Source organism: Gymnoscopelus braueri (genome assembly GCF_963280865.1).
Source record: "Gymnoscopelus braueri genome assembly, chromosome: 2".
NCBI lineage: Eukaryota > Metazoa > Chordata > Actinopteri > Myctophiformes > Myctophidae > Gymnoscopelus > Gymnoscopelus braueri.
In genome coordinates, this window is record NC_137604.1 from 59208864 (window position 1) to 59221763 (window position 12900).

Here is a 12900-nt window from a genome sequence, read left to right on the forward strand (position 1 = left end):
TTGCTCTTGGAGGCAACAGACTAGACTGTGAAAGAGAACTTTTATTTTCAACATCTTTCTCTTTCTTTCTTTTTTGCAGTTCAACAAAGAAGATTCAGTCAAGCGTAAATACTACACACATACTACATACCAATGAAAAATATTTTTCTTGTTTATGGCTTCTTTAGAAATGTATTTTTGTAATTGTGTTCATATTTTGCACAATTAGGGGCCGGAGTGTAGAAGCCATTTCACTGTTTTTGTTTATTATCATTATTGTAGTTGTTATTTTAGCATGTTTAGTTTTATTAGTTGATTGATTAATTGGTATAGATTTGTGGGCACCAAGGGCACGCCTCTAGGGCATATCAGGAGACAAGTGATTGTGAGACAGGATGCACCTGAGGGACAAATGGTTTTTACCAGCACACACAGCAGCACACAGAACAATGCCATGACAGAGAAATGTTTGTATCTGTTTATGTACATGTTTTGGAGTAAAAGCAACACAAAAACTACAACTCAAACCTGTGGAAAATGTGTTATTTCGCCTGCGTAGAGCCACCACATAGGTGCATCAGTGGGTTTTGATGAGCAATTGGGAGCCAACAAAATAGCCATTACACCCTCTTCTTTACCTTGTAAACCTGTGATGTGACAATAAAACTGATTCTGATTCTGATTCTGATTCTGAACGTGTCAACTCGTTCTTAGGAATCCTGGCACTCAAGCGATGGATTTGAAAGAACGTGTTGACGCGATCTTGGCACTGTTAAGACCTCAGGCATTCTTACAAATGGCATTCATAAAATAACTCTTTAAAATGTTGATGTTCTCACAAGTATATACAAACCTGTGTGTGTGTGTTTGTGTTTGTGTTTGTGTTTGTGTTTGTCTTTGAGTGTGTGTGTGTGTGTGTGTGTGTGTGTGTGTGTGTGTGTGTGTGTGTGTGTGTGTGTGTGTGTGTGTGTGTGTGTGTGTGTGTGTGTGTGTGTGTGTGTGTGTGTGTGTGTGTGTGTGTCATGGGAGTGGTCTCAGCCTGTCTCAGATATAAGTAAGGGGAGCTCCCAGGAAAAACAATCTTGTGAACCACTGCTCTATAGACCGAGCTTTGACCAACTAGACATCACTAGATTCTCCTCTGAAGCAAAAGGTAATCATGGTTTTGAATGTTTTATTTGTTTTTATTTGTCATCCGTTTTGACTTCAACTTTTAATCAGTTTTTAAAACCAATGTGCCAGTTTAATTTTACATTTTGTGAAAAAAGGTTTTAGTTTTTTATTAGATTTAGTGTTGGCTTTAGTTGTTTGATTGTAAATATCGGGCATTCAGGGGTGGGATTTCAGAAATATCGCAAAAATAGCAGATCTACAAGCTCTCAACGTGTCGAGAGCTTGTAGATTTGGTATTTTTGCTATATTATTAAAGAAAAAACTGGATACTGACAAAAGATAAAGGACAATTTATGTATGATTGTACTTAGTTTTGTAAACAGACAATACAGTTGCAGTTAGCTATTGTTTTTTTGTGAAGCCTAGTTTTTGTTTTAATTTCAGTTTAAGGTAGGGTAAGTGATATTCTTTGGTTAAAACAAAAACGTTTTTGTTAAAAGGTTAATATTCTGTTAGAAAGCATAATAGAGCAGTTATTCAATAACAGACAGGGGTCTCCCGGTCTCTCCAGCTCTTTAATAAACAGAAAATACATTTTCAGGTAGGTGACAAAATGTCAGCCAATCAGGAGAGAGTACCCATTTATCTGCTTAATTTTTCCTGTTCCAATTGTGTCTGCTCATTTCAGATTAAACAATTACACTTGTTTAATCTGTATCCTGACTGAGTTCTCTATCCTGATTGGATAACATTTGTATCCCAACCTGAAAATGCATTTTCAGTTTTTTTAAAGAGCTGGAGACATGGAGACTCCTGTTACTGAACAAACACTCTAGTCTATAACAATGAGTACTATCAGAATATAGAGCTATTTAACACTTATTTAACACTTACTAAAATATTTTGTCAATTACTGTAATAACTCTGTTCTGAAGGTCTACACCAGTGGTTCTCAAACTGTTTCATGTCAAGATCACCCAAAATGATATGTATTATTTGTGCTGCGGACCCCCCATCTCAAAAATATGTTGTGCCAGGGACCTCCTCCAGCAGCAAAGATTTGACCCCTGGGGGTCCCCGGACCCCACTTTGAAAAACAATGGTCTACACAATTAACCCTATATTCTCCTGTTCAGGATCCATGCTGCAGAAGATGATGAGACTCAGTGTGTGCTTGTTGTTCCTGAGCTGTGTGTTCTGCCTGGCGACAGGACAGACACACAACAGCTACAGCCAGATGGAACCTCGCCTGAAGCATTTTGTTGATCTGGCTGTGAATAAAGCTAATCGACAACTTAATCATGGACATCTGAACTTCTGGACAATCGGTGAAGTAGCAACGGTAATATCCTCCTATTATTGTATTCATTGTGTTTTGAATCATACTTTTTGCATTGTGTTTTGTTTTAATTAATGTAGCTTTACGTTATGATAGAGTAAGTGTGCTCTCTTGTGAAACACATATCAGAGCTGTTCCAATGTATCTGCTGTTAACTTAAAGCAGCACTATGTAACTTTCCTCTTCTACCCCGGATTTTAACCCGGTTTCCTGCGCAATTTTACCATTGAACTAATAGAGCCGGCCTGCTTGCTCGGGGGATAAATTGAATATTGACCTTTGGTCAAAATTTGTGTCAGATCCTGTGTCTAGGTGAGACATGACCTTTGACACAATCTAAATGTCTCAGAGCAGAGAGACAAAATACAATCACCCCATTTGTATAAGTTATATTGTATCAACATACTCTACCATACAGATTGGACAAAATTACATTCTATTCATAAAAAGTTACATAGTGAGGCTATAATGCAGTGGAATGATCAGTGATTGAAAAAATGCTTCAAGTCGAGAAAAAATATATGTATGTTAAGTGTGGAATGCACTTACACTTACTTACTTGTAACCTCTAGAACAGGGGTCTTCAATGTTTTTCAGGCTAAGGACGTCTTAGCTAAGAGAGAGATGAAGCAAGGAACCCCACTACATATTGTATAAAAGTGTGTTGCAGATTAAACCTTTTCGTAGATTTAAAAGATAGCTTCATAGACTTGTTTGACATCACTATCATCAGTGTGGTGTTTTTTTGTTTGTTTACACTTGGATGTTAACCCATTATAACTGGGAAAGCATCTGTGTCATTTTAGATTTTAACAACTTTAACCATTATTTTAGACTTTGGCTATTCAAAAATAGCAGGTATACAAGCTCATATCGTGTCACTTCGTGCCGCGCTACGAGCTTGTAGATCTGCTATTTTTTTTAAATCTTGAACATTTGTGCAAATCTTTGAATATATATACCTTTAAAAGTGAACATTTGTATCTCAGATCTTTGCTTCTGAGGGTTCCTGGAACACGTTTTTTTTAGATAGGGGTCCACGGCCAAATACATATAATTGTGGGGGTCCTTGACATGAAAAAGTTTGAGAACCACTAGAAACTTACGTTTTTCAGAAAACTGTTAGGATTTGTAAGACATTTATAGAATCGGTCCTCTGGCAGTGGGTGAGTACATTATGAACTAGAAAATGTGCTCCTCGGAGCACAAGTCTCCGCCAGCAGACTATAGCAATTATATTATCATAGCAATAACTAATGAGATACAGTAGAGTAAAAGATATATACTGTAGTTAAATAAAAAGGTGTATGTTAAAGAAATATTTATTTATAAAAAGAAGATTTTTTTTTGTTGATGTTGTCTTTCATTATTTAAATACTCTGACCAGTTCCTTTTTTTCCTTTCGATGTTCTCTTCAGACTCTTCTACTTTTTCTTCCAGAGATTGTAGCAATCTTTGCTGTGTCATATTGTAAGCATTCATGGCTAGTCTTCGTCTTTTGTCATTTAGCGATTTTTTGTCTCTGATTAATTTCATTCTTTCTTTATGATTCTTAGCTCTGTTTAATTGAAGCAATGCTCTGTTTACATTGAAGCAATCTATCATATGGGAGTCGTCATAATTGACTGGTTTGTTCAAATACTTGTCTGTCTTCTTCATCTTCATTGTCTTGAACAGTTTCAGCAGTTGATTGGTGTGTTTGATCAGCTTTGGCCTTCTGCGCCTTTGTTTGACCAATGTTAGGTGTTCTCAGAGGGACACACACACGCACGGACGGGTGATTTGGACTAGAAGATACTGTTCCAATCAAGACTGATTGATCCTGTCTTACCTCGCTTCAAAAACGTAAACGGTTTTTTGAAGTGACACACCTATTTATAGAATTGTATTTCGTCATGCATTCCTCTAGCCAATCAAAGGCATTGGTGTCAACATATTAATACGTATTAAGATTTCGGTCTTGTTGTGGGATCAATTCAACTCTAGTCCTCTTCTGTGTTACTGTTGTAGATGAGTATGCTTTCTTAGCTTTGGCCTTCTGCGCCTTTGCTTGATCAATGTCAGGTGTTCTCAAAGGGACACACACACGCACGGACGGGTGATTTGGACTAGAAGATACTGTTCCAATCAAGACTGATTGATCCTGTCTTACCTCGCTTCAAAAACGTAAACGGCTTTTTGAAGTGACACACCTTTTTATTATAGGATTGTATTTCGTCATGCGTCCCTCTAGCCAATCAGAGACATTGATGTCAACATATTGACACGTATTAAGAGTTCGGCTTTGTTGTGGGATCATTTCAACTCTAGTCCTATTCTACGTTACAATTGTAGATGAGTATGCTTTCTTAGCTTTGGCCTTCTGCGCCTTTGCTTGACCAATGTTAGGTGTTCTCAGAGGGAAACACACACGCACAGACGGGTGACTTGGACTTACTGAAGGTACTGTTCCAATCAAGTCTGATTGATCCTGTTTTACCTCACTTCAAAAAGTAGTAGCTTTTTGAAGTGACACACCTATTTATAGAATTTTATTTCGTCACGCGTCCCTCTAGCCAATCAGAGGCATTGGTGTCAACAAATTGACACGTGTCACGTGGAGCTTGCCCAATGTTAGCTTGGCTAACAATGTTTGCTCACACAAAGCGAAAACATATTCTCCACCTTCGGCGGAGACAATAAACTCTGGCAGTCAATGTGTTGTTAAAGGAGAGTTTTCCCCCAGCCACCGTCCCCAAACATGCTTACTCAGGGCATTGGGACGACAAACTCTTTGCTCTATATGTTCAACCTTATCTTCATATAATTGATCCTCACTAATGCTCATTATTAGATGGTACCATTTCAGTCTACTCACTCTGTGTCTCACTGGTGGGCTGTTGAGAAGCCTGCCTGCCTACCAGTGACATCATCAATGGGGATTCCAAGCTAATAGAAGCTACAGTCTTTCTCCTACTGGGAAGTTAGCATGCTGAAGTGGGATTTGGCACTTGAATTGAATTGGGTGTCTTCTCTTGTTCTCTTGTAGCTCACACCCCGGGTGAGAATCGACGTGCGTTTAAAGAACACAGTATGCAGAAAGGCTTCGGGTGCAAATGACCACACACATCGCCCTGAGTGTCGATTCAAAAAGGTTAGTGAAATAGGCTACATCACATTCATTATGAAACTCTGATCAATGAAGGCTCAGTGAAGTCTAAAGACGTAACAAAATACTATTATTATTGTTATTATTATTGTCTCCACCAGGCCGAAGGTGTGGCAGAGACTATGTTGTCCGTGTGTGTGTGTGTGTGTGTGTGTGTGTGTGTGTGTGTGTGTGTGTGTGTGTGTGTGTGTGTGTGTGTGTGTGTGTGTGTGTGTGTGTGTGTGTGTGTGTGTGTGTGTGTGTGTGTGTGTGTGTGTGGGGGGACAGCTAATCTCCGACATCGTTGGCCTGATCGATGTGAAACTGTGCACACACACTCCCTGGATGCCAGAGCAAAACCTCTGCCCCAAATGTTTCACATGGGCCTGTTATAGCGCCACCAGGAGGCAGTTTTTTTCCCTCAAAACTATTACTCCTACAGATTTTTCCCAAACATCACACAAATCGGTACACAGTGTCTCTATCGTCATTAAACCAAACCGGTCGTTCAGATTTGTCATATTCCATCCTGATTGGCTAAGATTGGCATCTAAAGTTTGTAGGAATTGCCCGTTTTGAATAAAATGCCTCAATTCATGAACACAGCGTCCGATTGGCATGAAACTTTGTACACACATTCCCACTATGCAGAGGAAGAAATGCCACCCTTTTAACATTATCCTGTTATAGCGCCACCAGGAGGGCGATTTTAGCAAAACCCATATCTTTATATTACTCCTACAGATTTTGTCCCAACATTACGCAAATCGGTACACATTATCATATAGTCATGTGATCAAGACGGATCTGTCCGACTTTTCATATTCCATCCTGATTCCCGAATTCCGAACATTGCCCACAATAACCTACCTGACCTGACGGAGACCTGTGCTCCGAGGAGCACTTTTTCTATCATTATTATTATTATTATTATTATTATTATTATTATTATTATTATTATTATCCTTCTGATGACATCACTGGAAGGACTTTCATCTCCCATAAATAAATAAAAAGTCTCAGCAAAATACACATTTTTTTCTTTAAAATTATGTATAAATTATGTGCAGATTGAACCAGCATAATTTGAAGTTGTCTGTTAATCTGTCTGTGTTTCATCTCTGTCTGTCTGTCTGTCTGTCTGTCTGTCTGTCTGTCTGTCTGTCTGTCTGTCTGTCTGTCTGTCTGTCTGTCAGCTCCAGGTTCGTTGTTTTGTGTGTAGCTCGGATCCAAACACCAGCGATCCTTACATCGACTGTGTTCGCCATGCAGATCAGAGGAGGGTAAATATGTCTCTATGTTTCTAATGTCTGTCCTTACCAGTCTATCTCATTTGTGCATTTCACAAGCAATCTTTTTTTATACAGTGCAATAGCATATCTAAAGCTCACAATGTGCTGCGATGTGATGCATTGTGAACTTGTAGATCTGCTATTTTAGCTCTTTTTAAAATAGTAAAAAAGTGATTAAACGTCCCAACTTAAACTTTTTTTATTAGCTTACTTTACCATTATTATTATTACTATTATAATTATATTTGTATCTTATACTCCAAACTTAACACATACATTATATGTGTTGTTTTCTTTCAGCGTTTTGCTGTATGGGACAAGCACTGTATGCCAACACCACCACCTGGGTCACACGTGATTATGAGCAGTTTTGATGACTGACAGCATAACGAGAATGAGTTTAAACATGACCACTGATCAGGAGCATGTGATAAGAACTAATGTCTGTGAATATGAATTAATTCACGATTAAGATGGATATGCCATTGAAAATGTCTGAAAATGAATACATATGTTGAAGCTAAAGATCAAAAATAAAGGTAAACTGCCTGAATGCTTTGTAATATGAAATTATCTTCAATCTTTATTAAAGCTACTGTAGGTTAAGTGATATATTTTTGTAAAATTCTGATAGTACTCATTAAAGGGCAAGACCACTTTGGTAGAGGTTTGGGTTGTGTATTTACCTTGCCATGTTGTAACTCCAAAGGTGAACAAGAAGTCAAAAATAATTGCTCCATTGATTAGAAATGGTTAATTGTGGGCTCGCTGCAGCAGCAGCGAGCACACTATAGATATCTTCACTATTTATTTATTCTCCCCCAAAAGTATGGCACCTAACTACTCCCACATACTTTCACTTAGAAACTCCATTCAAACTTTAAAAAATCCAGCTTACTGTGGACACGTGTGCTTGTGCTTTTCTTTTTGAAATAATTAGCAGTTTTTGAAATATTTAACTTTAAGCACCCAATGCATTTCCAATCGGTTTTGCTAGTGGGGAGAGAGAAGGACAGAGGAGAAATGCCCCGTGTTTTCACTGTGTCACTGTGGCCAAATTTTTTACACTACAAATATGTATTTTACATCACCAAGTTCGCACAGGTCTGCTCTCTGATTTAATCCAAAGATCTAAGCTGTGTGATGTATATATTTCGAAGACCATTAATATCAACCCATGTCTCTTCACACTCCAGCAATCATTACACCTGGTGAAAGCTAGCCTGTCATTCATTGGCTGCTCAGTGGTGCAGCAAAGTAACTAAGTACATTTAGCCCTATTATGATGTATTATGATGTATTATCTTGTGTCCTTGCTTACTGTAAGTCGCTCTGGATTAAGAGCGTCTGCTAAATGCCTAAACTGCAAACTGTAAACTGTATAGCGTGGCACCAAGTGCCACGCTATGAGCGTGCAGATCTACTATTTTTTAAAGATCTTGAAGATTTTGCGCAAATCTTTGAATATTTATACTGTATTTTCAAAGCGAACATTTGTAACTCAAATCTTTGCTTCTGGGGTCCCTGGAACAAAATATATTGAGATGGGGGTCATTCCTCTCACCTGCGTAGCTGGGCACAGCAGGGCACCACGCCGTAGCTGGGCGTGAGCAGGGGAGCCCAGCTGGGCGGCGTTGAAGCCCGGCGCCACGTCGAACGCCAGCGACCGGAGGAGCGTCAGGGAGGAGAGGAGGCGCGAGAGGCGCAGGGAGGTGAGGCGGCAGCCGCCCAGGTCGAGGCGCGTCACCGCCCGGCAACGGACCAGGTGCTCCATGGTGGAGCCCGAGAGCCAATAGCAGCCGTTCAGGCTGAGGGACTGCACGTGATTGGCCAGCTGCTTCAGGATCTGCCGCACCGAGAGGTCACTGGCCTGGAGGGAGGGAGGGGAAAAAAACACGAGTCGGAAAATATATCGTTGCTGTTGGGCAGAAACCTCTTATCTACGTATTCTAACTTCTTGTGTTTTTTCGTAAATTAATGGCCTACTTGATCATACTACAGCGTCACATAAAAGCATCAAAAGTAGCAGATCTACAAGCTCGAAATGCGGCGCGAAGCGACACGTTTCGAGCTTGCAGATCTGCTACTTTTGATGCTTTTGAATTTGAATCCGGAGACAATATAGTTAGTTCAGGGTTTTGGTTGATGGTCAGCTGTCATTGCAAATATTTGCAATTTGTGATTAACGATTGAATTGTGTTTTTTGGCATTGAACGATTTCACGAGTTCAACAAATAAATCAAAATCACATTTATGTTTTTAGGCTTTGTAAACAAACATTGCACAGGGCAGATATGACAAATAATTATACACAGAAATGACTGACCGTGACTGGTGTCAATAATCTAAATACATAATGTACTATATTTACACAACAGGCAATGCATTTAATAACACATTTAATTATTTTAACATTAAATATTTATCCGTGGAACCCAGTCAAACTAAATGTAATGCCTCAACTCCTACAATTCCAAGGGCTTGCCAGGGTGTGTGTGTGTGTGTGTGTGTGTGTGTGTGTGTGTGTGTGGGGGGGGGAGGTCCCAGTTCAAATATGATTATTTTGGGGGGGTCCCCAGTTCAAATATGATTAGTTCAAATATGATTATTTTGGGGGGGTCCCCAGTTCAAATATGATTATTTTGGGGGGGGGGGGGTCCCCAGTTCAAAAATGATTATTTGGGGGGGGTCACAGCCTGAAACGTTTGGGAACCTTTGACGTAGATGAATGGAAAGGATTCTGATAATTATGCAAAGTATTTGCAGTCGGGCGATTATTAGGTTACCGTAATTGTGACAGGAGGCCTGTATGAGGTGTTATTAATTTTACTGTGTAGTGCTCAGACAGACAGACGTGGGTCAGCAGGGTCTTGTCTCGACAGAGTGTGTGCAGCTTGCGGCAGACGCGCGCCAAGTTCAGCAGAAGGTCTCCCACGGGGACGTGACGCAGGATGCACAGCAGGATCTCATCGGACAAACCCGTGTTTTGATTTTTTTTAACACAAATCTTCTCTTCTGGTGGTCCCTGTCACAAAACATTTTCAGATGGGGGGGTCCGCGGCCAAATACATGTCATTTTTGGGGTTGTCTTTATTCACTAAAGAAAAAGAAAAACATTTGAGGTAGAAAAAATATAAACAGAGCAAAAACATTATTTTGAATGTAAATCTTTTTCTTTTGCTTGCTGATCTAATTTTGTTTTCATAAAAAAATTGCTCTGTATATACAATTTCTTCTCTCTCAAATCTTTTTTCTTTTGTTCAGTTAAGACACAAATGTAACTCCATACTTCAAAGCTATATGCATCAGCTATTTGAAAATAGCTGATCTACAAGCTTGTAGATATGCTATTTTCAAACAAATGTGTTCAAATGTGTTTTTTTAAAGGCAAAACATTTTGAATATATTTTTAAAACATTTTAACAACACAAATCTGGTACGGAGGTCCCTGGCACAACATATTTTCGAATGGATGGCCTCAGGTCTTAATGTTTTTAAATATCTAGTAAAGGTTCATTTCTTCTCCCTGGCCTTGTGACAGTTGAGCAAGGCACCCTAAGCTTTCCCCCAAACTGTCTGTTGTTTTGTTTTCCTTTTGTTTGTATTATTGTCTCCGCCGGAGGCGGAGAGTATGTTTTCGCTTCGTCCCGCTGTGTGTTCACCTCCCTCCTAGCCAAGCTAACATTGGTCAAGCTCCACGTGACACGTGTCAATATGTTGACACCAATGCCTTTGATTGGCTAGAGGGACGCATGACGAAATAAAATCCTATAAATAGGTGTGTCACTTCAAAAAGCCATTTTTGTTTTTTGAAGTGAGGTAAGACAGGATCAATCAGTCTTGATTGGAACAGTACCTTACAGTACAAATCACCCGTCCGTGCGTGTGTGTGTCCCTCTGAGAACACCTAACATTGGTCAGTTTCACGTGACATCACAATATGTAATATAAATATATAAATAGCTAGAATCAATGTGCAACTAGAATCAACCTGATCACACTATATAAACCACCGAAAATGAAGCCCTCAAGATTCACAGAAAGAACACTAAACAGAGACAAAGAATCCCTAAATGACAAAAAACGAAGACGAGCCACAAATGCTGACAGCATGACACAGCAAAGATTGCTACAATCTCTGGAAGAAAAGGCCAATAAATATTTCTTTAACATTCACCTTTTAACAAAGAACTTTTTGTTTAACTAAAAGATATATCTTTTACCCTACTGTATCTCATTAGATACAGTAGATACATGTTCTATTTTAAGTAAGAATTAGAACATTCCTAAAACTATGGTTAAAGATAGGGTAAGTGATTTCATTTGATTAAAATAGCACGGGTCTGCTGGTGGAGACTTGTGCTCCGAGGAGCACATTTTCTAGTATTCTAAATATGTTTGTTTACATTTTATATTGCTTTGCATTGTTAAACCTGTATAGCACTTTGGCTGACCTGGTCATGTTAAGGTAGGTGGTTTTTTTCTTTGGTTAAAATAAGTGTTAGATAGCTCCATATTCTGATATACTCATTGCTATAGAGTGTTTGTTCAGTAACAGGAGTCTCTAGGTCTCTCCAACACTTTATCAAACATAAAATGCATTTTCAGGTCAGGATACCAATTTAATCCAATCAGAATATAGTACTCAGTCAGGATACAGATTAAACAAGTGTAATTGGAAGTGATGACACAAAGAAATGAGCTGACACAATTGGAACTGGAACACTATAAAAAATTAAGCTGATAAATGGATACTCTCTCCTGATTGGCTGACATTGTGTCAACTACAAATATATTTTGTTTATCAAAGAGCTAGAGAGACCCCTGTGACTGAACAAACACTCTATAGCAATGATTACTATCAGAATATAGTGCTTTAACCTTTTAACAAAAAAACACTTTTGGTTTTATCCAACAAATATCACTTACTCTACCTTTAAATGTGTTTTATAAATAAAGATTGTGCCAATAAAACAGGCTTTGGCAGCATGATGGAATTAGTGTGCAGCAGTGTGGTGTATTCAAGACTGAAGGCTACAACAAATATGAAATATTATATAAGTACATTGTTTTACTAAAATAAGGTGCTGGCCGGAAAAGTACCGGGCTTACAATCAGACAGGTTGGGACACACCGTTGTACACCTCTTAGGGTGGGGCAATTAGATAGTCAGAGTATGAACAGATGCCCCCCCTGAGGGACCCCTTGAAGCAGGTATCATAGATTAGAAATACCTCCTTGGAATTCAAGATAGATAAGGGGTTCTTATCTGACCTCCAGGGTCAGGAGACAGCTGGCTTCAGGGGTGGTAAACCGTCTGACATATAGCTCACCTGTACCAATAATTATTATTAGAATCAATGAGGTTTTCATACCAAGACAGTAACCACTGAACTTTCTTTAAGTTCCTTTTCATAGAACTAGTATAAATAAGTCACGGTGGATAAATGTTTATTTACACTGTAGTTCCAAAATGAACCTGTATTTTAAATAAGACTGTATGAGGGTAACTTTGGTTTGCAATGATTTAATGGTCTTATTTTAATGTGTGTAAAATACTGAATGTAGATAATTGAACAAAGATACGCTTAACTAATGAAATCAAGTAACAAATGTACTAATTGTGAAACCAGCTTAAGAACTAAAATACTGTTGCGTGTGCATACTAGTTCGTCACACAGTAGCTGGCTAGCTGCTACAGGAGGACAGAGCTTCTGTGATTGGCCGAATGTTCTGTCACTGGGAGGCGGGTGTTAAGGCCCGCCTCGGAAACAGTAACATTTGGAGGGTATAAATGCATCAACCTTAGATAGAGACATTGCGCAGTACAACATTGACCATTGTATTTGTTCGCCTTTTTGACAATAAAGAGATGGTTGAAAACGACTCCTCCGGACTCCTTGCAAACTTGTGTGATTAATACCACCAGGAAACACCTCCTACTCCGTCTTTCAAACGGGCTTATACACGACAGCAGCACAATCATTTGGTTGAATGTGGGGCCACTAAAATACACATCAAAAGCATCAATTGGTTAATTACACAAACGT

General features: G+C 39.0%; 3 protein-coding genes across 3 annotated transcripts in view; 2 read left to right on the forward strand and 1 right to left on the reverse strand.

Annotated features, from left to right (window-relative positions):
• Positions 1 to 7514, forward strand: part of LOC308076346 (uncharacterized protein) — a 35318-nt gene extending 27804 nt beyond the window's left edge. The window contains exon 5 of the transcript XR_013932280.1: positions 7390 to 7514. The gene's annotated coding sequence lies outside the window, so the exon portion shown is untranslated. The remainder of the gene's footprint in view (positions 1 to 7389) is intronic.
• Positions 1018 to 7514, forward strand: LOC308076372 (uncharacterized protein). Its single transcript, XM_080416605.1, has 5 exons — positions 1018 to 1132; positions 2229 to 2434; positions 5460 to 5564; positions 6755 to 6841; positions 7151 to 7514. The coding sequence occupies exons 2-5, from the start codon at positions 2234 to 2236 to the stop codon at positions 7229 to 7231; spliced, it is 474 nt and encodes a 157-aa protein (XP_080272731.1). The 5' UTR covers positions 1018 to 1132; positions 2229 to 2233; the 3' UTR covers positions 7232 to 7514.
• On the reverse strand, positions 7268 to 11626 carry LOC308096608 (F-box/LRR-repeat protein 18-like; the record flags this gene model as incomplete). Its single annotated transcript, XM_080444023.1, has 4 exons — positions 7268 to 7294; positions 8415 to 8720; positions 9681 to 9815; positions 11606 to 11626. 4 exons carry the CDS (start codon positions 11624 to 11626, stop codon positions 7268 to 7270), a joined length of 489 nt encoding a protein of 162 aa, XP_080300149.1.
• Positions 11627 to 12900: the final 1274 nt, after the last annotated feature.

Coding starts and splice junctions, on each gene's coding strand:
- LOC308076372 (XM_080416605.1), top strand. CDS start 2,234: ATGCTGCAGAAGATGATGAGACTCAGTGTGTGCTTGTTGTTCCTGAGC. Junction 2,435..5,459: donor CAATCGGTGAAGTAGCAACG/GTAATATCCTCC, acceptor GTTCTCTTGTAG/CTCACACCCCGGGTGAGAAT. Junction 6,842..7,150: donor GCCATGCAGATCAGAGGAGG/GTAAATATGTCT, acceptor GTTTTCTTTCAG/CGTTTTGCTGTATGGGACAA.